Source organism: Mirounga angustirostris, unplaced genomic scaffold (assembly GCF_029215605.1).
Source record: "Mirounga angustirostris isolate CCGP_5_RB_7025 unplaced genomic scaffold, mMirAng1.0.hap1 SCAF_11, whole genome shotgun sequence".
Classification (NCBI taxonomy): domain Eukaryota; kingdom Metazoa; phylum Chordata; class Mammalia; order Carnivora; family Phocidae; genus Mirounga; species Mirounga angustirostris.
In genome coordinates, this window is record NW_026991719.1 from 41279215 (window position 1) to 41306194 (window position 26980).

Genomic DNA, 26980 nt, shown 5'->3' on the forward strand with positions numbered 1-26980 from the left:
AATCCTTACCAACTCCATTCCTAAAGTAAACTGCCCAGAACAGCAGGCTGCTCCTCCTAGGGCCAGACACCCCAGCCCCGGGCCCAACCAGAGACCCGCTGTTATCAAAATCTATGACTACAAGTTTCTTGGAACTGGCAAATGTTGCAGTTCTGCGGTCTGATTGCAACTCATTTCAAATGCGGTAAAACCGAGACACAGGAAAAGCCCAAATGGGTACCTAGGGCTTCGGGTCACTGGCCAAAAAGAGGGCACTTAAGGATTTCCCGCCCGGACTCAGGAACCCCTAAAGTCAGCCCCAAGTGACTGAAAAAAAATTCCTGCTTTACTCCACCACGGCACGATTGGGGTTGAAGTCCACCGCACGCAAGTCTCCACCCGACTGCGCCTGCGCGAGTCAGGACGTGCGAATTTGCCTCAGACCCTGACGTTTCAGGCAGCCCCTCCTAATCCGGAACACGACCCACATTCCGCCGGTCCTGCCTTGACAGGCGTGACCCTAACCCAATAAGCATGGAGGGCTGAATCCAGCGGAGCCAATGGCGAAAGTCCGAAGGGCGGTGGAGGCGGACTCTGCGAGGAAACAAGAAGACAGGCCCAAGATGGAGGCGGCGGTGGCCGTAGCGGCGTGACAGGTGAGGGCGGGCCGGGCGGGGTTAGGTTTCTGGAGCGACCGCCGGGCACGGGCAGGGAGCCGGGACCGAAAGCTTAGTCCCAGGATGGCTTCGCCTGGGCCCCGGCGCCCCCCGCCCGGAACCGGAGGAGTGGTTTGACCCGGGGCGAGACCATCGTCGACAGCGGGGGTGGGGTGGGTAGACAGGAATAGGGGTGCAAGGCTGCGGGGGATGGTTTCGCCCTTTCGCGTGTGGCAGTGCGCCTGCGCCGAGCTGGAAGGCTCTCGGTAGGCGGGGCCGGGTTGAATGGGGCCTGGGCTGTGGTGTGGTGTCCGGACTCCCTCTAAACCTCCTTGAGGTCTCTTGGTGAACCTGCCTTGCCGGCCATGGGGAGTGCGTGGAGCTGTGGTTCACTAGTCACGACCCACTAGGAGACTGTTTGAGGATTCCCCCATTACTCCTCTTTATTCCTCCCCAGCCTCCTTCCATTGTCACCAGTAATACGTCCGTGATCCCTTCATTAGTTAGGGGGGATTTTGGACCCCTTCACCCCCCGCTTTAAACCTGTTTATCTCACCTCGACAGTGCTTGGTAATGCACCATTACCCTCCATTCCCCCATGACAATGCCTGGTGATCTCCATTATCCACTCTTCTCCCCATTACAGTCCCTTCAGCACAGTTTGTGCTGAGCCCCTATGAAGTCCCCATCACAGCCTGGTGACTGCCGTTAGCCACCGAACACAGTGTTTGAGAGCCTGCCACCGTTACAGCCCAGGGCTTAGGGATTCCTGCAGGACCCTTAAAAACACTGTTGGGTGCAATTCCCATTTCCCCCCAACTAAGGGCAGTATCTGATGATCTTGCATTTCTTTCCCATCATCCTGTCTGTGACTCCTCCCTCACCACAGTGTCTGGTAACCACCCTTTCTCCATTAAAAAGCCAGGACAGCCTGTTCTTGTCCTTTATGTACCTGACACGCCTAATTGCAGTGTGGTTTGACTTCCTTGTTACCCCCATCCCCCCAGCACAGAGACTCGATACTCCTGTGCCCTCCAGGACAGTTTGTGCTGCCTCCTTGTGTGGTTACTACCCTCTCCTCTGCCTCCACCCTATGAATCCTGGACCTTGGCCCTTAATAGGGGAGGATGAGCAGAGGAGACACTGGATGAGTTCGAGGTCTTTACAAGATCCCTTGGCCGTTGTGTGTAGATTGGGCAATGGGGGTGGGGGTGATGTGGAGCCTGGAGATTGAATTTTTTTTTTTTGGTCCCTTCCACTTTGCTTCCAGACTATCATTACTGGACCTCTGAATTCCTCCTGTGTTCTAGGAGCCCCATGGCACCTGCTCAGCCCCGCCTCAGCCCGTCTTGACAAAGTCCTAGGCTCCATGGAGCCACCACGGGGCCCCCCTGCCAACGGGGCCGAGCCATCCCGGGCAGTGGGCACTGTCAAAGTATACCTACCCAACAAGCAACGCACGGTGGTGAGTCTGATGGCACAGCTGGCGGGGGGTGGGGATGGACCCAGTTGTAAGTCTTGGATCAGAACGGTGACTCGGGGAGGTGGGGGGGGGTGGGGAGTGGGCGATGAGGCTTCTACAGAGGCCCAGGAAAGTCGGCTGGGGCCCGTGTTGGGCACTGACCCACCCGTCTGCACACAGGTGACTGTCCGGGATGGCATGAGTGTCTACGACTCTCTAGACAAGGCCCTCAAGGTACGGGGTCTCAATCAGGATTGCTGTGTGGTCTACCGGCTCATCGAGGGGTAAGTGTGTCCCCCTCCCCGCTTCGACTCCCTCCACTGGGCACCCAGCCTCCTGTCCCCTCCTCGGAGGCATCCGATTCCTTCCCTCTTTCGTGCAGTTTCCATTAGTCTTCCCTTAAGCTCAGTGACTCCATGAGTGTGTGCAGCTTTTGTTTCATAACTTCATTCATTCATTGGCCTTTGAGGCCAGCAGCTCGTCTCTCCTTGGCCCTCAGGTCCTCGCCCTGCTCCCGCGCCTCGTGCCGGAGTTCATCTGTGGTGTTCTTTCACGATTTCATCTGTTTGCCAGCTCGCTGCATCCTCTGCCTCCTCATTCTTGGTCTGCCGAGCTGGGCCACGCAGGCCTTCCATTTATTCTCTGTCCTGGGCTTCCTTAATTGTTTTGTTCGACGCACACATGGCTTTTTATTTGTCGTCTCGGCCGCATTAGCCACTTTTTCAGGGGCTTGCTGAGCGCTTCTGAGATTTCGTGGTTTATTCACTGTCTCATTTGCTCCTCACCGTGTGATTAAGAGCATGGGCTCTTCACACTGGCCAGCCACTCTCAGTCCTTTGTGGCCTTGGGCCAGTCACTTTATCCCTCTGAGCTTCAGTTTCCTCATCTGTAAAATGGGGGCGAGGATAGTAATTAGTTCCTAGAGTTGCCATGATGAAAATTAAACACGTTAGATGTTGCTCCATGGATGATGAGCATGGAGAGACTTTTGGGGGTTCCCTGCCTCCCACGAGCCCTGTCCCCCCTCTCACTCACTCCCTTCCATGCCTCCTACAGGCGAAAGACAGTCACCGCCTGGGACACGGCCATTGCCCCACTGGATGGAGAGGAGCTCATCGTAGAGGTCCTTGAAGATGTCCCACTGACCATGCACAATTTTGTGAGTGTGGGGTGGAAAGTCGGGGCAGACTGTGGGCATGGGGCGGGAGGGTCCTAGACCAGGCCTCAACCTTCCCTGCTCTGTGGCAGCAGGTACGGAAGACGTTCTTCAGCCTGGCGTTCTGCGACTTCTGCCTTAAGTTTCTGTTCCACGGCTTCCGCTGCCAAACCTGTGGCTACAAGTTCCACCAGCATTGTTCCTCCAAAGTCCCCACAGTCTGTGTTGACATGAGCACCAACTGCCGACAGTGAGCCTGGCCTGGGGTGGGTGGGGGAGTGGGGACGACAGAAGCCACAAGGTTCTTACAGACAGCTGACTCTTGTCCTCTTGCCGTATCCCCTTAATGCCCTCAAGGTTCTACCACAGTGTCCAGGATTTGTCCGGAGGCTCCAGACAGCACGAAGCTCCCTCACACCGCCCCCTGAACGAGCCGTTAACCCCTCAGGGTCCCAGGTAGGGGTGCCTTAGCTGGAGGCCTGTTGTCGGGAGAAAAAGATCTGGAGGCCTTCATAGACCACAAGCCATACTTCATTCATTTGTTTATTTGCACACATTAAGCACCTGTAGGTGTGGAGCTGTGGGACCTTGGGCAAGTCACCTAATCTCTCTGGGCCTTAGTTTTCTCATCTACGAAGAGGGGACAATAATACTTTTTACCACATAGGGTTCTGGTGAGAATTTTTTTTTTTTTTTTTTTAGAAAATTCTTTCTTTCTTTTTTTTTTTAAAGATTTTATTTATTTATTTGACAGAGAGATAGAACAAGTAGGCAGAGAGGCAGGCAGAGGGAGAGGGAGAAGCAGGCTCCCCGCCAAGCAGGGAGCCCGATGCGGGGCTCGATCCCAGGAGCCTGGGATCATGACCTGAGCCGAAGGCAGCTGCTTAACCAACTGAGCCACCCGGGCACCCCTCTGGTGAGAATTTAAATGTGTTAAGGCATATCCAGTGCTTAGAATGAGATCTGGTACAAAATAATAAGTCCTTATTAATTACAAATACATATGTATAAGTATCTACCTGTTTCGTTAATTCTTGCAGTATAACCATGCTGAAACCTTTCCATTTTGAAATACATATTATTTTATCATAAATTCCCTTTTATTTCTCTTTAACATGAAGTATTATAATACTGTAGTATTTCTTTTTTTAAAAACACTTCTTTTTTTTTTTTTAAGATTGTATTTATTTGTCAGAGAGAGAGAGAACATGAGCCGGGGGAGGGACAGAGGAAGAAGTAGGCTCCCCTGCTGAGCGAAGAGCCTGATGTGGGGCTCGATCCCAGGACTCTGAGATCATGACCTGAGCTGAAGGCAGACGCTTAACCGACTGAGCCACCCAGGCGTCCCAATACTGTAGTAGTTCTATATTAAAGTATATGATTGCTCTAAGGTAGCATAAGTTTATAAAATATGCATTTTATGTGTCTACAAATACAGTACATTATATTAATATATCATGTGTTCTATGTACATTATTTTTATGTAATATAAAACACATTTTTATGTAACAATAGTAAAGTTAGGGCATTATGTTGTTTTTAATTATGGGTACATGTAGATTAATTTCTATGCATTTCATTTCAGGATAGTGAAAGGAACATTTAAAAATACACTTGTGACACTAAAATATATATAACATATCTTTATGTATTAACATGTACATCTGTGTATAACATACAGTTGGCCTTTGAACAACATGGGCTTGAACTGCATGGGTCCTGTCACACGTGGATTTTTTACATGCAGTACTATAAGTGTATTTTCTCTTATGATTTTCTTAGAAACATTTTCTTTTCTCTAGCTTACCCTATTGTAAGAATACAGTATATGATACATTGAACATACAAAATATGTGTTACTCGACTGCTTATGTTATCGGTAAGGCTTCTGGTCAGCAGTAGGCTCTTAGTAGCTAAGTTTTTGGGGAGTCCGAAGTTACACATGGACGTTCAGCTGGGCAGGGGGTCAGTGGTGCCCCTAATCCCTGCATCGTTCAAGGGTTAACTGTGTGACGTTACTGTAATAGGGCATATTCAGAAGCATTGGCATCTTAATACAGATATATGTTGTATGTCACATAATAATAGATTTGAGTAGTACACACAGAAGATATTATTTATTACTCTTCCCCCCCCACTATCTTCTGTGGCTTGCTATTCCTCCTTTAGGTCTTTACTCAGATGTCCCCTCAGGGAAGCCTTTCCAGACAGAATCCGTGACACTTTCTGTCTCCTCGTGTTGCTTTACCTTTTCTTTATTGCACCTGTCACCAGCGGACATATTAAATATTCCTTGGCGTTTTTTGGCGCTCTCTCCTCACTAGAACACCAGCCCCACGAGGGCAGGAACTTGTTTTCGTTTTGCCCTCAGTTTTATTTCCACTTGCCGAGTGCCTGCCCTGTGGCAGACACCATCCTAGGTAGTGGAGAGCGGTAGTCACAGGAGACGGTGACTCGGAGCTACACATAATGTTTACCGGGCTGGGGGGCGGCTTTCCTCATTCTCGTTGGTTCGACAGTGATTTCACAGCCTTTCCCCTGCTCTAGCTCCTGCACCCAGCACCGCGAGCCTGAGCACTTTCCCTTCCCCGCCACTGCCAACGCCCCTCTCCAGCGCATCCGCTCCACGTCCACTCCCAACGTCCACATGGTCAGCACCACAGCCCCCATGGACTCCAGCCTTGTCCAGGTTGGTGTGGAGGGGCTCATTCCCAGAGGGCACCGGGCAGAGGGGCGCGCCGTTCCTCCTGGCCCCTGTGTCCCCTCTCTGACTCCCGTCCCTCTTCTTGCAGCTCACTGCCCCGAGTTTCAGCACCGATGGTGAGCCCGCCCCCCCACCCCACTCCCGTGCCCCGCGCCCCCTCACCCCACCCCCTGGGCCCCCACTCACATCCCCTCCACACTTGCAGCTGCCGGTAGTAGAGGTGGTGGCGATGGAGCCCCCCGGGGGAGCCCCAGCCCGGCCAGCGTGTCCTCGGGGAGGAAGTCTCCCCATTCCAAGTCCCCATCAGAACAGCGGGAGCGGAAGTCCGTGGCCGATGACAAGAAGAAAGTGGTAAGCTCCGGGGGAGCCTTGGGTGGGGACGCCACAGGCTGAGTGATGAGGGAAGTGGGCAGGCCCCTGAGATGCCGCCCATGTGGCCCACAGAAGAATCTGGGGTACCGGGACTCGGGCTATTACTGGGAGGTGCCGCCCAGTGAGGTGCAGCTGCTGAAGAGGATCGGGACGGGCTCGTTTGGCACCGTGTTTCGCGGGCGGTGGCATGGCGATGTGGCCGTGAAGGTGCTCAAGGTGGCCCAACCCACAGCTGAGCAGGCCCAGGCCTTCAAGAACGAGATGCAGGTGCTCAGGTGAGATGGCACGAGTGTGTGTGGGGAGGGGGGGCACGGGGGCGGGGTGGCTTTGGCGCCTCCCCCAGGGGAAGGCCGCGCTCAGGGCCCTTCCCGCACATCAGCCGTGTTTGTGTTATAAGCATCAGTGTAAGCTGTTTCTCAATCAGGGATGTTCCTTTCCCCTCTGGGAGATGGCTCTGTCTAGAGGCCCTCTGATGATATTATTGTTTGGGTTTGGGTTGATACTGCTGTTAATTCATGTCTCCGCCTCCAAAACGTGGGTCTTCTCATTTGCCCGGCACGGGTGGGTATGGCCGTAGGACTTGGGCGTTACTGCGTGCCCTCACGTTAATAGCGTGCTGTTAAGCGCGGTGCCAGGAAGTCTCGTGTCCCTCCTTCCTCTCTGCTTGTATCACATCGTTAGTATTAGGTTTATCGGGGTGGATTCCTGTTATTAATCACAGTAATGCCGTGATTTCAAGAACAGTATTATTTAACTTACTTTAGTCATTAATTAACGGTTGTAGTTGCTCTACTTAATACGTTGTTAATAGCATATTAGTTAATTTGCACTGAGAAACGCTGGTGTTCCTTTTCTGCCACTCTAGTTACTACCACTCCTGGGGTTGCTGACGTGGACTTGTCCTCTGACAAAAAATGGGCACAGTTACGTTACAGAGTTGATGTTATCATAATTTCTTGTGCTATTTTAACATTTATCCTCGTTATGGACACCGCAGTAAGAAAACTTTTATTCTCTGTTCCTCTCTGTGAAATGATTTGAGCACGCTGTTAGTTTGCATCGTATTAATGTTTTAACCGTAATTGCACCACTGTGAAGAACGCTCCTGTCCTCTGTTACCCACTCTGGCGTGAGCAGAATTGCAGAGCATTGTCGATGTTTGCATTTGTGTGACCGTAATACCTGAGGTTACTCCTTCTATAAGGAGGGAAGATTTTCTTCTAAACCAGAGGGGGGGTCTGTTCATCCGTGATGGAGTTTCTGTGAGGTAGACTCAGGTACCCAGTAGCAGTAGCAAGGATAGTGACGTTTTCAGGGTGCTTACCTGTGGTAGGTGCTGTTCCAGGTGCCTTGCCGATCATTTGGTAACTCTTCTTGCCAACATCCCTATAAGGTAGCTGATATAATGATCACAGTTTTGCAGTTGAGGAAAATGAGAGGTTAAGTGTCGTCCCTGAGGTTGCACAGTGAGTACCCGGGGAAGCCTGGATTGGAACACAGGATCTAATCTGAGTCCTAACTCCAAGCTCTTTACCTCTGAGCCTCTCGTGGTGATTAACAGGATGTAGTCACACGTCACTGGTATTTTTACGGGCGTGTATCAGTAGTATTAGGCTGCTGTATCAGTGAAGAAGGTTGGCATTCCACGTTCTTGTCTGTGAAATGGTCACAGGTCCAGGTCATGGTCGGGGTCAGAGGTTGGCAGGTGTCGATGATGGAGAGCCACTGGTCGGTAGAGGGGTAGGGGGCAGTGGTCTCTCCCTCCTGCTTTTGTTGGGAGACTCGGCTGGGGAAGCTGGGGACACAAGCCCCCCGGGGACGGAATCCTAGCCCATCCAACATACCTCACAAATGCAGTGCGTCTGGCCGCGGCCTGGCCCCGAGCCTCCTGACAGACAGGGTGGAAATGACGACAGAAGGCAGCAGTGAGTGGCACCATCCCTGATGCTCCGAAAGGGGGTTACAGCCGCTCTCTTTCCTTCCCGCCCCGGTACCACCCTCCCTGCTTACAGGAAGACACGGCACGTCAACATCCTGCTGTTCATGGGCTTCATGACGCGGCCGGGCTTCGCCATCATCACGCAGTGGTGCGAGGGTTCCAGCCTCTACCACCACCTGCATGTGGCCGACACGCGCTTCGACATGGTCCAGCTCATTGACGTGGCCCGGCAGACCGCCCAGGGCATGGAGTGAGCCTCCCGGCCTGGGGGTGAAGGGAGGGGGCCGGGGGGCTTGGGGCGGGGGGATGAGGTAACCCCGCGCGCTGGCCAATTTGCCTTCTACTTCCACCCCTACAGCTACCTCCATGCCAAGAACATCATCCACCGAGATCTCAAGTCTAACAGTATCTGCCTGTCCCTGTCTGCGGGCTTGGGGGGGGGGGGTGGGGGCTCAGTGGGGGTGGCTCTTGTTGGGGGGCCCTCTGGAGATGCATGGGGAGGGACACGTGTCACGTGGCTCAATAGGGGCTCTAATGGGGGGGTGTCTCTTGGTCAGGACTCAAGGTTGTGGCTGATTCGGGTGCTGTTGTTGGGGACTTTGGTCAGGGTCCAAGCTATGGGAGCTGTGGAGGGCATGGCAGGTCTGGGTGCCGCTCGAGGGGCTTCCTGGCTAGGAGCCGCGGTGGGGGGGGCAAGCATAGGGGGCATTAATTGGAGTTCCCCACTCAAGTCAAGATTGTAGCTAGTTTGTGTGATACCGGGGGGCTTCTGGTCGGGGTCAGAGGCATGGCTGGTGGGGGGGGCGTCAATGGGAACCGCCCAGTCAGGGTGGGAGACGTGGCTCTTGGGAGCTCCTCTAGTGGCCCTTGACCCTGGTGGACATCTTCCTACACGAGGGGCTCACGGTGAAGATCGGTGACTTCGGCCTGGCCACGGTGAAGACACGGTGGAGTGGGGCCCAGCCCTTGGAACAGCCCTCAGGCTCCGTGCTGTGGATGGTGAGTTGGGCCAGGCTGGACTGCGGCCATCCAGATGGGGGCGTGGGTGGCTGGGGCGGGATGTGGGGAGCTGCGTGGGGTGGGGATGCTTGTGCCAGATGGGGGCGTCTAGACTGCTCATGCTTTACCCCACGTGGGTGCTCTGAGTTGTACCCAGTGTGGTTAGTGGGATCTGGGACAGTGGGCGGCCATTTGCTGACCTCCATGGTTCCCCCCTGCCTGGTCTTCCCTATTGAAGGCGGCTGAGGTGATCCGTATGCAGGACCCGAACCCCTACAGCTTCCAGTCAGATGTCTACGCCTATGGGGTTGTGCTCTATGAGCTCATGACCGGCTCGCTGCCCTACAGCCACATTGGCAGCCGTGACCAGGTGGGCCCCACCCTTTACCCATAATCTCCCAGGCACAGACCCCAGATTTCCTCCTTTGTAAAGACCGAGAATGCCACACTTCCCCCAGAAACCCAAAATCTTCTGGGTTGAGAGCTCTCAGCATCCTCTGGGCTTCCCTACCTAGAATCCCCTCCTTCCCTACATATCTACAGTCCTCTGGGTCCTTGAAGTCCAGAACCTGCCATGGCCCCCAAACACACCCAGAAGCCCCCTGGAACTCTAGATACCTACAGTCCTCTGGCCTGGGTACTCAAAATCCCCCAAGTGCCAAAGCCCAGAATCCCATTTCTCCCAGTGACAGAAGCCGTCTGTGCTTCTGGAATACTCACAGATACCCACAGTCATTCAGGCCTTGGGTATCTGGCAGGCTTTGGGGGCCCTGGAACCCATGATACTCTGGGCCCCAGGCTCTCCGAGTTCTCCACGTTGAAGGCCTCCAGGCCATCAGAAACCTGGGATCCTCTAGGCTCCAAGCACTGAGCTGTCACAATCCTACAGGCCACCTGGACCCATAGTTCTCTAGGCACCAGACCCCTACAGAAACACAAGCCCCTGAGTTTTAGACTCCTTTAGCTCCTCCAGACCCAGAACTTCGTGTTTCCCCTGACTCAGTACTTTCTAGGCTTGTAGAAACCTAGGAGGCCAGGGATACCTGTAATTCTGGATTTCTCCCAAGCTTCAATCCCTCTGTTCTGCAGAGAATCCCTGTCCTCAGAGACCCAGTCCCAAGTCCTCAGAGACCCAGTGTCCTTGGATCCACAAGATCCCCATAGCCCTCCAGACCCCAATACCCAGAGTACCCTAGTTTCCCCCCAAAGGAGCCTCCAAAGCCCCTTGAGACCCAGAATTCCCTCAGCCTCCCAGCCCAGACCCCCAGATCACCCCATTCCTGTCCCTCCAGATTATCTTCATGGTGGGCCGTGGCTATCTGTCCCCGGACCTCAGCAAAATCTCCAGCAACTGCCCCAAGGCCATGCGGCGCCTGCTGTCTGACTGCCTCAAGTTCCAGCGGGAGGAGCGTCCCCTCTTCCCCCAGGTGGGCCTGGTAGGAGGGCTGGATACACTGGGGAGGTCGGTGCTCAGGAGGAGGAGGACTCCGGGGTGTCAGTGGGAATTGTGCAAGTTCAATGCTCAGAAGTGTACGGCGTGTGTGCGTGTGTGCGCTTCCCCAGTAGGCTGGGGTTTGTGGGTGTCGGGGTGCCCATGTGGCTCCGGACACCCCCCCTAACCTGCCCTTGCCCCCAGATCCTGGCCACGATTGAGCTGCTGCAGCGGTCACTCCCCAAGATTGAGCGGAGTGCCTCCGAACCCTCCTTGCATCGCACCCAGGCCGATGAGCTGCCTGCCTGCCTGCTCAGTGCAGCCCGCCTTGTGCCTTAGGCCCTGCCCCCAGCCACCCGGGAGCCAATCTCAGCCTGCCACGCCAAGGAGCCCTGCCCACCAACCAATCAATGTTCTGTTTCTGCCTTGATAACTGCCTCAGGATCCCCCATCCCCGTCCTGGGAGATGAGCGGGTCCCCATGTGCTTTTCCAGTTCCTCTGGAATTGGGGGACCCCCGCCAAAGACCGAGACCCCTGCTTCCTCCATGATTTGGTTTCCTCTTGCCTTTGGGGATACTTCTAAATTTGGGAGCTCCTCCATCTCCAATGGCTGGGAGTTGTGGCAGGGATCCCACTCAGAACCTCTCTGGAATTTGTGCCTGATGTGCCTTCCACTGGATTTTGGGGTTCCCAGCACCCCCTTTGGATTTGGGGGGTCCCCTCTGTGTCTTCCCCACCATTCAAGGACCCCCCTGTTCACCAAGAAGCACAGAATTCTGCTGGGCCTTTGCTTGTTTATTTTTGCTTCCCGACTCTTCTCGTGGGGTTCAGAGCCGCTGAAGGGTGGGGGTGAGTCCAGGCAAGGAGTGGTTGGGGGGAAGTGCGGACCACACGAACAGCGCCACTGCACGCTCACCACAGGCGGCACGAGGAACGCAGACCACGTATGCCAAGCACGGCACGAGAGGAGGCCACGGCAGTCACAGACACAGACATCACAGCAAAGGTGGGGAAGCGGAGGACCACTGGCCCTCCCTGTGCAAAGGATTCTGGGAGGATGGGTGGAGTTTGCATATTTAAAGATAGCTGTCAGAGGCAGGGAAGTGGGAGTATGGGTCCCTGGGGAACAGGAGGGTCCTAGCAGTGGGAGGGCCTCCCAGTGTGTTGAATGGGGCTGGGGGCGGGTAGGAGAAATCCCTGCGGGGCTGGGTCGTGGCATCTGACGCGGTGGCTCCAGAGATGGGAGATCCGTGGAGAGGGCCTCCAAGGCAGGGGTTTCTTAAGGATTTCGGGAATTCTGATGGGGCACACGGCGCACTTGAGAGATCTGGGACCAGGAGGACGATTTTCCAAGAATTTCGGGGCTCCAGGAGGGGCCTTGGTGTCAGGGCCAGAACGGGTTGCCTGGTGTTTGGGAGCTTCTGGGAAGGAAAGTGCACTCCGGGGGGCGGGGGCGGCCGGGAGTAGAGGTCTTTGGGAGTTTGGAGGTTCTAAAACTGAAAAGTACGTCTTGAGGTGGCCGGGAGTGGGCTTTTGAAAGGACTTGGGGCTTCCAAAAGTGAGAACTGGTGTTAGGAGCAGGAGTGAGGGGTTCCCCAGGGACTTGGGCATTCTGCGGAGTGAGAAGAGGGATCTTGGCGGACCAGGAGAGGGCTTCTCAAGGGATTTGGAGACTCCAGAAGTGAGAAATGGATTCAGGGCCCAGAGGGGGGTTGCCCAGGAGGAATTAAGGGTTCTCAGGGTGGGGTGTCAGTCGGAGAAGAGGCTGGCGAAGGACTTCCTCAGGCTGCGGATGGTCTCAGCTTTCACCTCGTCCTGGCTAAGGCTGGGCCTGGGCGGGGCTGGCTCTGGAAGGTTGAAGGCATTGGTCAGAGACTGGGATTTGCTAGAGAGAGACAAGGTGGAGGCATGGGAGGAAGGGGGGGGAGGAAGGGAGGAAGGGGAGAGAAACACAATGTTACCCCAGGCCCGGCCCAGCCCTGCCCCTCTAGTCCTGGGGCTGTGCCTGTGACCCTCCCACCCACCCTCACAGGCCTGGACCCTGCTGGAGTCTCGGGTGGAGTTGGGGGAGCCCTGGGCCAGGCTGGGAGGACTTGGATCTAAGGTGAAGTCTGGGCTTAGTGGGAAGAGGCCCAGACTGAACCTCCTCTTCACATTCTAGGCTGGACTGGGAGGAGTTGGAGGTGCAGGGGAAGATGGGCGGGGCACTTTCCAGTCTGGGTGAGGTGTCCTGGAGGAAGCACGGTGTGGTTCGCACCCAGGACTGGCTGGCGGGGGGTGGTGGGGGGGGCAGGTCTAAGGGGGAGTAGTTGCATGTGGCGGGGAGGACTTCTAAGCTAAGGTGGGGGGAAGTCTGGAGTGCACCAGAAGAGGTAGAGAGGACGGTATGATGATTTGGGGGGAGACTGGGATGGCCCAGAGAGGAGCCTAGGCTGTAGGGAAAGCATGAGGGCAGCTGGGAAGAGCATGAAGTGACAGGACGACAGTGAATTGGGCCGGGAGGAGTTTGGGGGTTCAGCTGGGAGGAGTCCGTTTGGGCAGGAGAAGGGTGCGTTTTGCTGGGAAGGCTTCAGACGGGCGGGGAGGAAGATCTGCTGGGCAGGGAGGTACTCGGGGAGGGTCAGCAAGGCGCCAGGGTTGGGCCCAGAGGGGCTGGGGTAGGGGGTTTTCCCAGGGGCCTGTTTGGAGGACCTGGAACTAAAAAGGGGTTTCTCTGGGATTCTGGCAGGAATCTCTGGTGTGGAGGGGTGGATAGCTCGGAGGAGGGTTCTGCCCAGACAGGACATGGAGCTCTTGGGACTCCCGTGTGGGACCTGGGTCCAAGGAGCCTGGGAGCTGGGGCCACTCTCCTGGTCGGGAGCCTGTTTTGGGAGCAGCAAGGCAAGGGCTGCCGTGGGGTCCTCTTACTTGAGCTGGGGGTGCGGGGGTCCCCCGGCAGTGGCGGGTGGCGGCACGTCCTGGCTGGGTTTCTGGGCCAGCTGAGGCTTGGTGGGCCGTCCAGCAGGTCCTGGGCCACTGGGCCGCGGCTGCTGCGTGGTGGGTGGCCCAGTGCGGGGCATGGGACCCGCCTGGCTGGCCTGGCGGGTGGGGCCAGCAGGGCCCGGGGGTTTCTGGGGTGGGCCCTGGCGCTGCTGACCACCCGGTGGGGCCCCCGAGACCTTTGGCGGAGCCTGACCGGAGACGGATGTCTGCCGGGTAGCCTGTGGGGGGCCCGCCTGGCGCTGGGGAGATGGGGAGGCGGGTGGGCGGGCTGCTGGAGGTGCCCCAGGTCCTCCCGCCACCGGCCGGGATTGGCGGCCTTGACCCTGGGCCAGCGGTGGGGCCTGGGACACAGGCTGCTGGGGCGCTGATGTGGGACTTGGTAGGCGCTGGGGCAGGGGACTGCCAGCTGGGGGTCCAAGGCCCGAAAGGTGCTGCTGGCCCTGCGGGGGTGGGCGCTGCTGCAACGGGGGTCCCTGGCGTTGGGGGCCTGGGCCCGGCTGTGGAGGGCCACCTGAGGGACAGAAAAAGTGCACATGTGAGAGGTGGGTGGGGGGTCTGCCAGTCCAGTAGGGGCCCAGGAAGCCGGCCCCTCACTTACCCTGGGGTGGGGGTCGTTGCTGAGCCGGAGGCCCCGAGGGCTGCTGGGAGGTCTGGCGGCCCAAGGGCAGGGCCCCTGGGGACGGAGTCTGCGGCAGAGGAGTGGAGCAGGAGAGATTAAAAATAGTCACGGGCCGGCCTGAGCGTCAGCCAATCAAAACGACACGGGCTGTTCTTGTGCTGGGTGTTGCCTCGCCTGTGGCTGAGCCGAGGGGGTGTCAGGCCGTGTTTGTGTGTGTGTGTGTGTGTGCTGGGGGGGGGGGGGCTAGTTCCCAGGGGCTGGCCGGGAGGCACTCAGGGAAATCAGGACAGCGGCTGTTTGATCAAGTTTAAAAACGACTGCTAACTGCCACCACCCACGCGTCGTGGCAGCGCCCTCGGCCGGCCGCTTCTTAGCTCTGCGGCGGCGTGACCCCGGGCTGGCCGGCCCGCCACCAGCCGCCTCGCGCCAAGGGCCATCGCCCGGTACCAGGGGCCTGACCTGGCTGTGGGAGCCCCGGCCGGGGGAGGCCTCCCGCTGCCGCTGCCTGGGCAGGGCCTGGGCCATCTTGTTGACCACAAGCTCCACGATGAGCTGCTTGTCTTCATCTTGGTGGTCCCCGATGAGCGGCATGGAGGAGCCCACCACCTGGGGGAGGAAAAGGGGCGCAGTGAGGAGAGAGGCGGGAAGGTGCCTGGGAGGGTGACAGTGACAAAGTGCCTTCAGTTGGGGAACGGCAGGGCTGCTGCCAAGGAAACGGAGATTCAGTTTGCCAAGCACCAGCTCTGCAGTGTGAGGAAGGCTTGTGGGTTACAGGTACCTTACAGCTGGGGCGGGGGAGGGGGGGTCGGTTGCTACAGCTCAGAGCAGAGTTCCACTCAGGGCCTGTGGGGCCAAATCCAGCCCACCTCACCCCTGTTTGGGGATGGCCCCTGAGCTAAGGGGTGGGTTTTGCACTTTTGAATTGTTGGGGAAAAAGCCAAAAGAAGATTTCATGCCATGTGAAAACATATGAAGTTTAGATTTCTAGTGCATATGGTTTTAGGGAATGTGACACAGCTGTGCTTTTTTTTTTTTTCTTTTCAACATACTGTCTTTGGCTGTATAGCCCACAAAGCCCAAAACGTGCACTGTCCGGCCCTTGACAAAACGTTTACCAATCCCTGCTTTATAGTGTGCTAGGTGCTCTGTCGTTCACGAAGAACTTTGTGGCTTATATAGTACTTTACAGTTTACAAAGCTCCTGTTCTTCAAGGGACTGGGGGTATATGGTGAGTTTAGATTTCGGACAGTGCTTTGCTAGGGCACCACTGTTTACAAAATGCCTTACCACGTATAAAGCGCTGCCGTTTACCAAGCACTCCACATTTTCAAGGCACTTTAGAGTTTATAAATGGCTTTGCAGTTTCCCAGGGGTACTGCTGTCTACAAAGAACCTTAGAATGTTGAAAGCACTTTGCTTCGATAACAGGGACCTCCCGGTTTACTGAGCTCCTTTTTTTAATTTTATTTTTTATGTTTTAATTTTTTTGAAAGATTTTATTTATTTGAGAGAGAGAGCACAAGCAGGGGGAGCGGCAGGCAGAAGGAGAAACAGGCTCCCCACAGAGCAGGGAGCCCCCCGCGGGGCTCGATCCCAGGACCCCGGGATCGTGACCTGAGCCAAAGGCAGACGCTTAACCGACTTGAGTCACCCAGGTGCCCCCCAAGCTCCTTTTTATTAAAAAATAGTTTTATAAAGCACTTCGCTGTTCACGCGGCACTTCCTACTTTGTAAGGTACCTTCCAGTTTACAGAGTGCTTCAGTAGCCACCTTCTGGGCCATGGGGAACTGCACAGTTCACTGCGCGTCGCTGCCATGCGCCTCCCTCCGTACCCCCACCACTTTCCGGGCGCTCCCACCTCAATGATGTGATCCCTTCCGTCCTTGCCGTGCAGCGCCTCCACCGCGCAGATGTCCAGTCCCCCAAAAATCTCTGAGCAGGTATCCACCCACAGCTTGTACCTGCCAAGACGGGGGTGGGGGGCAGGCAGCCTGTCAGTGCTTGGCTTGGGGCGCGCCACGCTCCCCGCCACCCCCACCTCCGATCCGGCTGGGCCCCGGGCCACCCCCACCTGTCAGACATGGCGATCTGCTCGAGCATCGCAGAGCCGGTGTTGGTCTTCCAGTTTCCCGACACTGACGTCCTCCTGCGGCAGGGAGGGGGGCCGAGAGGAGAGAGGACCGAAGCTCAGGGGAGCCTGGGCTGCGTGGGGCAGGGTCCCCCGACCCCGGCCCTGGTCTCTGCACTCACATGTAGGCTTTGTAGTTCTGCCCAATCTTCTGGACACGCACGTCATATTTGGCATCGATGAAGGGCTCGGCGGTGGCGTACGTCTTGGTCAGTGCCACGACACTCGCGATGTCCTGGAAGTCGTGCTGGTTGTCCACCTTGACCTGTGGGGAGCGGGGCCTGCTGAGGACAGGGCAGCCGTGGGCCGTGGGGGCGGGGGGGGCGCCTCGGGCTGGGGGCGTGCGCACCGATGGGCCGGGGGTCCCGGGGACATAACAACCGTGTGGCACTCAAGCATGCAGGACGGTGGGCCTCCTGGCTTTCACACGGACACGAGAGACACACAGGTGGGGAGATGCAACTTGGAACACATTGAAAACGGTTGAGTTGTCCACTTCAAGTGGGTAAGTGGTATGGGAGGTGACTTTTTTCTCAGTAAAGCTGTGGGAAAATGGTGTGTACGTATAGTCCGTGCACGTGAGCACCCAGACCCAAAGTCAGTGGTACACACGATACGAAAGCAGACAGAAGCACAGACACACATTCCAAGTTGGCTTCCTACGTACACAGAGCCAGACTCCGGGGGACGGAAAGCATACAGGACCCCAAGAGCCTTGAACATGAAAGACCACACGCTGTGTGTTCAACACAGAGGCACGCATATACACAGACACAAAGCCGGCTACACGAACAAAAGAATAGGACACACAAAACTGGTTGAACGTCCGACAGAAAATTGGGCCAAGAGAATCTAAGCATGTGAGGGAAACAATACACATCGATGAAGACGCCCCAGGACACACAGTCATACAGAATGACTGGTGTGCGTTGAATGTGCGACACACACAGACACACGTGTGCACGATGCCAGGAGCGTGCACCACGCCCACGCGCACACGCACACCCCGTCTGGGGACTCACCTTGCCCATCCCGGAGTGCGCATGCCCCATCTTCACCACCACAGGGTACGTCGTGCTGCTGAGCTGGTGGGGGGGAAGGCAGAGCACGGTCAGGGCAGGAGGGCCGATGGCCAGGGGTGGGGATGCCGCTGAGAGAAGCCCATTCAGTGGGAGCCACAGTAGGAGCCATTTCCCAGAAGAGGCGAGTCAGAGACAGATAGCAGCGCCAGGTCGGGGGAGGGGGGGGTCACACAGCGTCTCTGAGCCCAGAATCGAACTCAGAGCCCTGCCTGCCTGTCCCTCCCTCCACTACCCCCAAGTGCCAGAAATTCCGCCTCTGCTTTCCCGGGCAGAGGCATGGGATAGGGGTGGGGGACTTTTCCGGAAAAGGGAAAATTTGTTTTGACAGTGAATGGATGCTAGAGAAGTGAGTGTGTGCATGTGTGTGCGTGGGGGTGTGGTGGTGAGCACGTAGTGACCGGACCCCTGGGCCAGGCCTCCTGTGTGAGCATGGTTCGGACACAGCCCACAGACCCGCACACAAACCCTCGGAACCCAGACCCACACGACCAGACCCAGACGCTCCCACGCGTGTCGGGACCCGCACGATGGAAAGACCCAGGACCAGCGCAGGCTCGGACTTGCTCTCCGGCTGCCGAGATCCGCACGGCCGGTCAGCCTGCCAGGTGCTCGCCGTGGGGGCAGGGCCCGTGCCCCTGGCCAGCCTCACCGCCCAGCAGCGCACGCGCGGGCACACACACGCGCACCCCCCCCCTCCTCTCGCCCAAACGCACACGACAGAGGGACACACACAACGTGGAGGATTACGCATGCAGTACAGAGGCACGGCCACGGGACGCAGACAGAACTGGGCACGTACTGAACGCTCACAGACACACGCGACACTCCCAGGCATCCGCACGACGGACAGGACCCACGCCACATAGAGAAGTCCGCACCCTTCTGGGTATTCACATGACCACCACGGCCCTGGGCACACAAGAGGTCCACCTAGGGACACACACACACACACACACACACACACACCCCATGCCCGGCCATCTATACAAACGGAGAGGCACACACACGGCCAGAGACGCCCACGAGCTGCCGAAGTAGAAGCCCACGCTCCTGGGTGGGCGCGCACGCACGCACACACACACATTCGGGTGTGGGGGTAACCCGAGTGCCCCGCGCCCCCGGCTGGGGGAGAGTGCAGCTGGCGGCCCGGGGCCGAGAGAGGGCATTCCTGGCATTCCCGGAGGGGCTGCTGGGGCGGCGGTGGCTCCCAGTTCCCGACAGGCACAGGAAGCCCGCAGGCTCAGGGTGACCGACTGACCTCCAGGCCTCCCCCTCTCTCCCCACACCCCCACCTTCCTCATTTCCCAAATGACTGGCATCACGACGGGGCCCTGCGAGGCACGGCGCTGGGACGGGGGTTCCGGGGGACCCTCTAGGGAGCATTCCAGGGCGACGGTGCAGAGGCTCGGGCGCCCTCGCGGCGCGGACGTGAACACCACGTCCACAGTTAGACGTGCAGCCTCCACCCGCCCTGCAGAGGCAGACGTGCGACTCCCAGAAGCAACACAGAACACAACGGGGCTACCCCCAACCCCCAGGTACACACGTGCACCGCGCGGAGGGGCACGCGCCGCCCAGGGGCGCACACACAGTTCTCAGACGCAGAGACACGGGAGAGCTGCGCGCTAGTGCACCCCCCCCCCCGTTTCTAGGCCCCTCTTTTCATAAACGTTCCTTGTTTCCGCGGGACCTGAGCCTGAGCACAGCCCCGTGTGTATGTGTGCGGGCGGGGAGCTTCGCACTCTAGGGTCCCCTGGCGAGCCCTAGGTCTGACTCTTGGCCTCTCTTCTTCCTCAGGCCACGTGGAACCCCAGGCAGGTCGCTTAACCTTCTCTGGGCCTCAGTTTCCCGATCTATACAAAGGGCACCACGAGGCCCAAGCACTTGGCATGCTGTGGCGATGGTGGGGCGTCCGCTCTGCACACGCAGCCGGTCCCCATGCGCCCCCCCAACCACCCGTCCAGCTCCCCAGGTGGTCACACACCTGGATACCCCTCCTCGACACCCCACTGGTTTCAAAGCCTGCACTAAAAGCCAGATGCCCAGAACCCCCCACGTGTAGACAGTCCGCCCGACTCGGTGCCGACTCAGGCTGCGGAGTCTGCTGGCCTCAGAAGCCGGGTCCGTGAGGGGCTTTCCCTTCCTGCGAGGCTCCCTCCGGCCAAGCGCGGACTTACTCAGCCCCTGCCTCATCCACTCTCCATCCCCGCTTTCACAACCGGCTTCCCCAAATTCCTGGTTTACTTCCCTTCTCCCCAACAGGGTCATTTCTTCATTCTCACTCCTGGGCTGGTGGCTCTTGACCCCTTGGTATGTCGCAGTTCCCTCATCTGCATAAGGAGATATGCAAGTCTCCCGCTACCAGGGAAGTTGGGAGGAACAGATTAGTTATTCCAGGGAAAGTGCTTAGCTCAGTATCTGGCACACAGAAAGTCTCCATCCTCAAAAAGTGTGCGGCACCGTTATCATTACGGGGGGGGGGGGGGCAGGCAGCCAACATTAATTAGCAAGGAGGCAGTTGGGCTTGGCTGAGAGATGAAAGCCCTCACACAGATCTTAGAGCAGGGTTTGATACCCATAAGAGCTGCTGCTGGTGGTGCTCACCGAGCTTAACCTCCCTGAGTTCAGCAAGCTTCGGGAGCCAGGGGGTAATGAAGCCCGAATGGGAGAATTTACACAAAGAATATGGGGCGCAGCGCGCAGTAAGTGCTCAGTAAGCGACTGCTAGAGCGTCGCTCCCATCACTATTATTATTGGTCGGCCCTCTCTGACTAACAAAGGATGTTAATGAGCCCTTAGAGCCCTTTCCCAGGACCCCAGAGAAGATTCAGGCAGCATCTGGAAGCTGGTGGGCAGGGATTGCCTCACCACCGCCCCCCTCCCCAGAGGTGTGGGAGGATTGGTGGGGAAGGGGCAGGGCAGGATGGGAGGGGATCTGTTTTCTACTGACTCACTGCCCTCTTTCCCCACCAGTGAACTCCCCCCCCCCCCGACCCCAATGCTCACTAATTCACTGGCACATTCCCCGCTTGCCAGGGCTGTGCCACGCCTGGGGTAAGATCCTGGCACCAATTAGCCTGCGTTCAAATCCCAGCCATGCCCTGTGATCCTGGGAAAGTTCTTCAATCCCTCTCTGCTCCTATTTCCTCGTCTGTAAAATGGGACGAATACTGGTACCCATCTCAGAGGTTACTGTGAGCTTTAAGTGAGAAAAGTTATGCTGAGTGCCTGGTACACAGTTGGTGCTATATAGATGCTGACCGCTTGCCTGTGTGTGTGTGTGTGTGTGTGTTTTTCTTAAAGATTTTATTCTAAGTAATCTCTACACCCAACGTGGGGCTGGAACTCACCACCCTGAGATCAAGAGTCAGCTCTGCGGACTGAGCCAGCCAGGCGTCCCTGCCTGTGTTTTTGAGAGGGCTTAAGATCCAGGCTCTCGGCTTTCTCTCTCTTCACTGCTTCTACTCAATCTGTTTCCTCTCTGCCTCGCTCACCCTTCGCCAGACTGTCAGATCTCCCAGGAGAGGGGTTTCTGTGGGTGCTTCCAGCAATGTTTATTAAAGGGGACGAACTCATTCGGGCTTCAGCCATGGGGAGAGCTGGGCGGGGGGGGGGGGGGGGGGGGGGCGGGGGCGGGCTGCGGGTGATTTGGATAGACTTTGGAGAAAGTTTGGAGACTTTAGGGAACTGCCCTGGGCGGGGGGGTAGTCCTGCCTCGAAGCCCTCCAGAGGCTGCCTGGAAGGACTGGTGACTGATGTGGAGATGGGGGTGGGCGGCCAGGGCGAGGCCCAGAAGGAGGGAGGGGAGGAGGGTGCATCTCCTTTTCGGCAGCCCTCGGCCCGCCCCTTGGCCTCCACCGAGGGTGGGCGGATGAGTAATGCATCCAGGAAGCCTGGAGGCCTGCGGTTTCCGCACCGCTGCCGCCCCCGCCCCTCGCGTGGACATTTATCCCCCGCTGCTCAGGCCCTGCCGCCATCGCCGCAGACCCGGCGCCCCGAGAGATACACCGCAGGTAGGCTGGGGCCCCGGGTGGCCCCGCGGGGCCTGGAGCCGGGCTGGAGCCTTCCTGCCGGACCCCTGGCTGCTCAGCCCGGCCGGCGGGTTCCGGGACCCCGGGCTGGTCAAGGGGAGGAGGGCGGGAGGGTGCTGGACCGGCTCCCCCGATTCCCACACTCCAGACTCCTTGGAACCCCGACATCTATCCCCGACTCCTCCGAACCCAGGAGCCTCTAATATCACAGCTGCCTTCCAGGCCGCCAACTCCCCTAAATTCTGCCCCCCCAACCCTCCAGACTCCTAAATCCCCAACTCCACAACTTTCTCTGCTCCCAAATCCCTCAGGCACCCTGCCCCCTTAAGTCCCTAAACTCCCTGAACCCCCAAGCTCCTCCCAATTCCTCAGCGTCTCTCCACTGCCCCCAATCTCAATATGCACAACCCCGAAACCCCAAACGCCTCCAGCTCCCCAGACCCCAAATTCCTCACCCCCAGCTTCTCGACCTTCCAACTTTCCAACGCCCCTAAATCCCGCAACCTCTCTGCCCCCTATTCTTCAAACACCACAGTCTCATGGCCCCCCACTCACCCAGTCCCTGAAATTGCTCAACTCCCAGACTCTCCCAACCCCCAGCCCTCTCAGCTCCTCTGGGCTTCCAAATCCCCGCCCCCCCTTTAAAATCTCCACACTCCCCAACCCTTCAAGCCCAGAGTGCAGCGGCTTAATCCCCTTCCAAGCTGGCGGCGGCGGCGGGGCGGGGGCGCTGCCCACGTCCGCAGAGGACCGCTGAGCCCTCCTCCCCACCCCGCAGCACCCACCATGGCACCCCTTGCGCCCCTGCCCTCCTGCATCCTGTTGTTGCTGTGGCTGCCGGCCCCTAGCAGGGCCTGTACCTGTGCCCTGATGCACCCGCAGATGGCCTTCTGCAACTCCCAGATCGGTGAGTGTACCCCACTCTGCCCCCTACACTCTGTGCTTTGGTTTCCCCTCAGTCCCGCGGGGTTCACAGCGGTGCCTACCTCTAGGACAGTCCCACTCAGCCCTGCCCTGACTCTTGTAGCCGCACTACCACGCTCAGGCTTCCCTGATTACTCCAGGCCCAATCCCACCTCAGGGCCTTTGTACTGGCGGCTTCCTCTGCCTGGTACACCCTTCCCCGCAGGTATCCACATGGGGGGCGGCCCCAGACGTCGGGACGGTCTTCCTCGACCACCCTGTTCGAAATCCCTTAGTACTCCTGATGCCCAGCTCTAAAATTCCTCATCACACTGAATACCTTCCATACGCTTATTATTTTGCTTCTCTTGAGTCTCCTCCTGGCTAGAATGTGAGCTCCACGAGGGAGCGGGCTTCTGTCTTTTTTGTTCACTGTTGTGTTCCTAACACCCAGAACAGTGCCTGGCACACAGCGGGCTCTGAAATACTGGTTGAGCGAATGAACACACGATGAATATAGGAGAAGGGCTTAAAGCAGCTCCCGACAAAGAGAAGTCACTCGGTGTACAGATGCTTCATTTAACCAGTGTGTACATCGCTTAGCGAGCCGGCTGGCATTCCGGCGATCCCTAGTGAAATACGTGGTTCGCGGGTGTTAGTACCGTGATTATGTTATTTTATTGGCTCGTGCAGCCCATTTGACTCGTCTTTCCCCCCACCCCTCCCTCCTGCAGTCATCAGGGCCAAGTTCGTGGGGACCGCAGAAGTCAACCAGACCAGCTTAAACCGGCGTTACGAGATCAAGATGACCAAGGTATCCGACCTGCCCTTTCCCCAGCACTGCCTAACATCTGCCTTCCCGTCAAAGTCAAAGCCGAGGAAGTTAGCTGTGATGTCAGGATGCTAAAGAGGACTGCAGGGAAGAGTGTGGAGTGGGAGGGCTGTGTCAGTAAAGGAGACTCTTGCCCTCCTCCGTCGACAGATGTTCAAAGGGTTCAACGCCTTGGGGAATGCCTCTGACATCCGGTTCATCGACACCCCCGCCCTGGAGAGCGTCTGCGGATACGTGCACAAGTCCCAGAACCGCAGCGAGGAGTTTCTCATCGCCGGTGAGGCCCCACCCCCTCGCCCCGTCCCTCCGACGGGCAGCCCGGAGCGGGCGACGCTCCGAGGGGCTGGTCTCCGTTGAAATGGGGATCGCCCCGGTTTCAGCCCATCGGGAAAGGGGAAAGCCGGGGGGCTTTGCCCAGCGGGGGTCTGTGCGCCCGGGACGCCAATCAGGCGCCGCCCTGCCCCCGCCACCCCGGCCCTGCCCCCGCCACCCCGGCCCAGCCCATCAGCTGCTGCCTGTTGCCCACCCCCACCCCAGGAAACCTGCAGAACGGACACCTGCAGATCAACAGCTGCAGTTTCAAAGCTCCCTGGAACAGGTTGAGTAGCGCTCAGCGCCGGGGCTTCACCAAGACTTATGCTGCCGGCTGCCAGGAGTGCACAGTGAGTGCGGGGAGGGGGGAGGCCTGCCCGCCGCCTGGGGAGCGGTCCTCGGACTGCTCCCCAAACCGTGGCTTGTTTCTTGCTCCCTCTGGCCATTGCTTGTCCGTAGGGCTGCTGCCCGAACCCTAGGGCTGTCCCTGATCTCTCTTGCTGTTCCCCCGAAGCTGACACTGTTCCCTGGAAATTCTGGTTGTTCTTAGCTCTGTGTCTGATTCCGCCGTTCCCTGGACTGTCGGGCTGATTCTTTTCCCTCTAAATCCCCCTTGTGACTATTTTCTAGTCCCTCTGTCTATTCCTGACCGCCCCCCCCCCCACCCCGCCTAGGGATTGTGTCTTGCTTTCCTAGAATGTTCTCCAAGAACCCAAAGTGCTGCTCCCCCAGCCCAGCTCATCCGATTCTTGCTCTGCCTGCCTCACACACAGGGGTGTGGTCCATTGCCCTTCGGACTAGTCCAAGGCTGTCTCCTGATGGCCCTGAATGCCCTCTGATCCCAGGGGCTGTGTCTGAGCCCCATGGCTCTTTCCTATGCCCAAGTCCGTCCCTTCCCCCCCCCCCCCCCCCCCGCTGCCCCACCAGCTGTTCCCTGCTACTGCTACTTGTTCCCTATCCTTTGGGATAGTTCCCCTGGAAGACTGCCTGCCCCCCCACCCCCCCTGACTGTGTCCCAACCGGCATTCCCGGAAACTGATCACAGTTCGCTGGATTGCCGTCACCTTGCCAAGCCCAGTGACTGTTCCTCCAGTGGGAGGGGCTGCTCTTGAGTCCCTCCCAGGTAGGGCAACACCAGGTCTCCCCAGCAGCTCCATGTTGAAAACTGAGGAGGGGAAGGTTCCGCTGTGTAGGGGAGGTAGGGGCAGGGGGAGAAGCTCTCAGAGATGTGCCTCTCTCCCCTCCCCTAGGTGTTTGCCTGCTCATCCATCCCCTGCAAACTGCAGAATGACACTCATTGCTTGTGGACGGACCAGTTCCTCACAGGCTCAGACAAGGATTTCCAGAGCCGCCATCTAGCCTGCCTGCCCAGAAAGCCGGGGCTGTGCACCTGGCAGTCCCTGCGGCCCCAGATGGCCTAAATCCTACCCCCGGCGGAAGCTGAAGCCTGCCCAGTGTCCACCCCACTTCCCGCTCCTGTCTTTCTTTATCCCACAAGACAATGAAATAAAGAACTACTATCCAGCAGGCAGCGTCCCTGTGTCATGTCTGGGGACCAGCCCATGTTGCCGATGACCTGGTGGGCATACCCGGGGACCGAGGCCGAGGGGGGTGAGGGATGCCAAATGTTGGCTTTTGTGTATTTCACCTATAATTTCAGGCATTGGTAACCATTCTCCACGTCGGCATTAGCCTTGGTGACCTGCCACGTCCGCGGGGGCCATTGAACCTGCATTATCCACCACAACGTATCGGCTAATCTCTCTGCCCGATACCGTAGAACATTTTCCCAGACTAATTGATGATTCCTATTTGCACAGCCCTCTCTAGAAAATGATCCCACTACTGACAAATCACCACCTCACTGGCAAATCCCTCCAGTTGACAAGCTCGTTGACAAATGTCTTATCGATCCAATTTTGGTATATGTGCTACCGAAGCGAGCACGACAAATGTCTTATCGATTGGCAAACAGCTCTCTTCCCCTGGGCACGGTCCTGATGTCATCCAGGAGGATGTCCTGCTCCATCCACGTCTGTGGCTGTTACCGTCCCCACCCTTAGGTTTTGTACTGCGAGTCTGACTTGAGTGAAAAGGGAAAGCTCGGGGGGGGGGCGCGAGGGGCTCAGGGTGCCCCCCTCCCCTCCCACTACATAACCCAGCCAGGGTCTCTGAAAGAAGGGGTAGCCCTGGCTCCCCACCCATGGCCTGCGGGAGATTCCTCGGAAGTGGCCATTTGGGAAATAGGAGGGGTGAGGAGAAGGTGTGATCTGGAAATCCCCAAGCTCTGCCCTTCTCCCCCTTCCCCTACCTCTCCTCCCCTCACTCCTTTTTTTTTTTTTTTTTTTTTAAGATTTACTTATTTATTGGAGAGAGAGAGAGAGAGAGCACGAGCATGGAGGAGAAGCAGAGGCAGAGGGAGAAGCAGACTCCCCTCTGAGCAAGGAGCCCGACGCGGGGCTCAGTCCCAATCATGACCTGAGCCGAAGGCAGCCGCTTAACGACTGAGCCACCCAGGCGCCCCTGCAGCGACAATTTCTATGTCAACATCTAGACCTTGGTTATGCCTGGCAGGATTTAAACCCCGTCCACGAAAAGGGGAAAATGGCCACCTTCGCTCATGGGTATGACCATAAGGGCCCTGGTGGCCTTGTTGCTCTTGGCTCAGCTGCTCCTAACAGGTCACCAAACCCTAGTAGCAGCTCCCTGCATTCTTACGCCGTTGTTCCCTGACCCCGGGGCCCATTCTCTGAGCCCTCAGCTATTTTAATCCCTAGGAGGAAGGTGAGGTAGAATGAGGCAGTGGAAAAGGACGGAGCCCAGTGTGGAGGCCGCGCTCCTGCCGACCTGCCCACCAGCAGGTGGTGCCCTGGTTCGAGACATCGTGCTCCAAGGCCAGGCCTGACCACGAGGCCCTACGGAGGCCAGAGCAGCATACAAGGCCGCCTCCCACAGACCCCGGCAGGAGCCCCTGGCAGGATTTCTGTCATCCTGGGGTCACTACATTCCCCCCATCGCTCTTCTAGAAAATTTACTCAAGCGAGTGAAGTGAGAACCCCCCCCCCGCCCCCGCGTTCCATGTGTCTGGGTGTGAATCTCTGCTTGGGAGAGGCTGATGGCTGAGAGGAAGCACGTGGGGGTGACAGCCCTGTGAAGTGTACAGCAAGGGGGGGTTCCGGCTCAATGGGTGGCTTGGGGGCCGGCCCTTCCCTCACCTGAGTCTCAATACTTCTCCCTAAAGAATGGGCCTCACAGTCCCTACCTAGAATCCTTCTGAGGTCCGTGCTAGGGTTGGAGGATGATTAATGGGTGTGTTCGTCCCTTGGGTATTTTTTCAGGTCAGAACACGAAACGCTTATAAATAAGGAATTCACAGGTAATATTACTAA

The 26980-nt window shown here is 57.6% G+C and overlaps 3 protein-coding genes across 7 annotated transcripts in view; 2 read left to right on the plus strand and 1 right to left on the minus strand.

Annotated features, from left to right (window-relative positions):
• The first annotated feature begins 478 nt into the window (after window positions 1–478).
• ARAF (A-Raf proto-oncogene, serine/threonine kinase) lies at window positions 479–11483 on the plus strand. Of its 2 annotated transcripts, none has more exons than XM_045877037.2 (16): window positions 479–635; window positions 1946–2100; window positions 2278–2381; window positions 3154–3256; window positions 3349–3503; window positions 3611–3709; window positions 5801–5942; window positions 6046–6073; window positions 6163–6308; window positions 6402–6604; window positions 8342–8518; window positions 8627–8673; window positions 9149–9267; window positions 9506–9637; window positions 10560–10694; window positions 10904–11483. In XM_045877037.2, exons 2-16 carry the CDS (start codon window positions 2005–2007, stop codon window positions 11036–11038), a joined length of 1821 nt encoding a protein of 606 aa, XP_045732993.1. In that variant the 5' UTR covers window positions 479–635; window positions 1946–2004; the 3' UTR covers window positions 11039–11483. The 2 variants fall into 2 exon arrangements, with proteins under 2 accessions (XP_045732993.1, XP_045732984.1); XM_045877028.2 differs by having other exon boundaries at window positions 480–635; window positions 1906–2100.
• Window positions 11484–12134: 651 nt separating this feature from the next.
• Window positions 12135–26980, minus strand: part of SYN1 (synapsin I) — a 50833-nt gene continuing 35987 nt past the window's right edge. Inside the window, exons 6-13 of one of the 4 annotated variants that reach the window (XM_045876960.3) lie at window positions 17454–17516; window positions 16554–16696; window positions 16375–16449; window positions 16162–16264; window positions 14761–14907; window positions 14281–14368; window positions 13608–14193; window positions 12135–12547 (exon numbers count right to left, since the gene is read on the minus strand). In XM_045876960.3, the coding sequence (XP_045732916.1) occupies window positions 12520–12547; window positions 13608–14193; window positions 14281–14368; window positions 14761–14907; window positions 16162–16264; window positions 16375–16449; window positions 16554–16696; window positions 17454–17516 (1233 nt within the window). In that variant the 3' untranslated portion in view covers window positions 12135–12519. Of the gene's footprint in view, window positions 12586–13607; window positions 14194–14280; window positions 14369–14760; window positions 14908–16161; window positions 16450–16553; window positions 16697–17453; window positions 17517–26980 lie in introns of all 4 variants that reach the window. The other 3 variants (XM_045876952.3, XM_064573996.1, XM_064573997.1) reach the window with 3 other exon arrangements.
• Window positions 21367–25118, plus strand: TIMP1 (TIMP metallopeptidase inhibitor 1). The gene is made up of 6 exons (XM_045877146.3): window positions 21367–21526; window positions 22323–22451; window positions 23182–23261; window positions 23430–23556; window positions 23817–23941; window positions 24842–25118. Exons 1-6 carry the CDS (start codon window positions 21385–21387, stop codon window positions 25010–25012), a joined length of 774 nt encoding a protein of 257 aa, XP_045733102.2. The 5' UTR covers window positions 21367–21384; the 3' UTR covers window positions 25013–25118.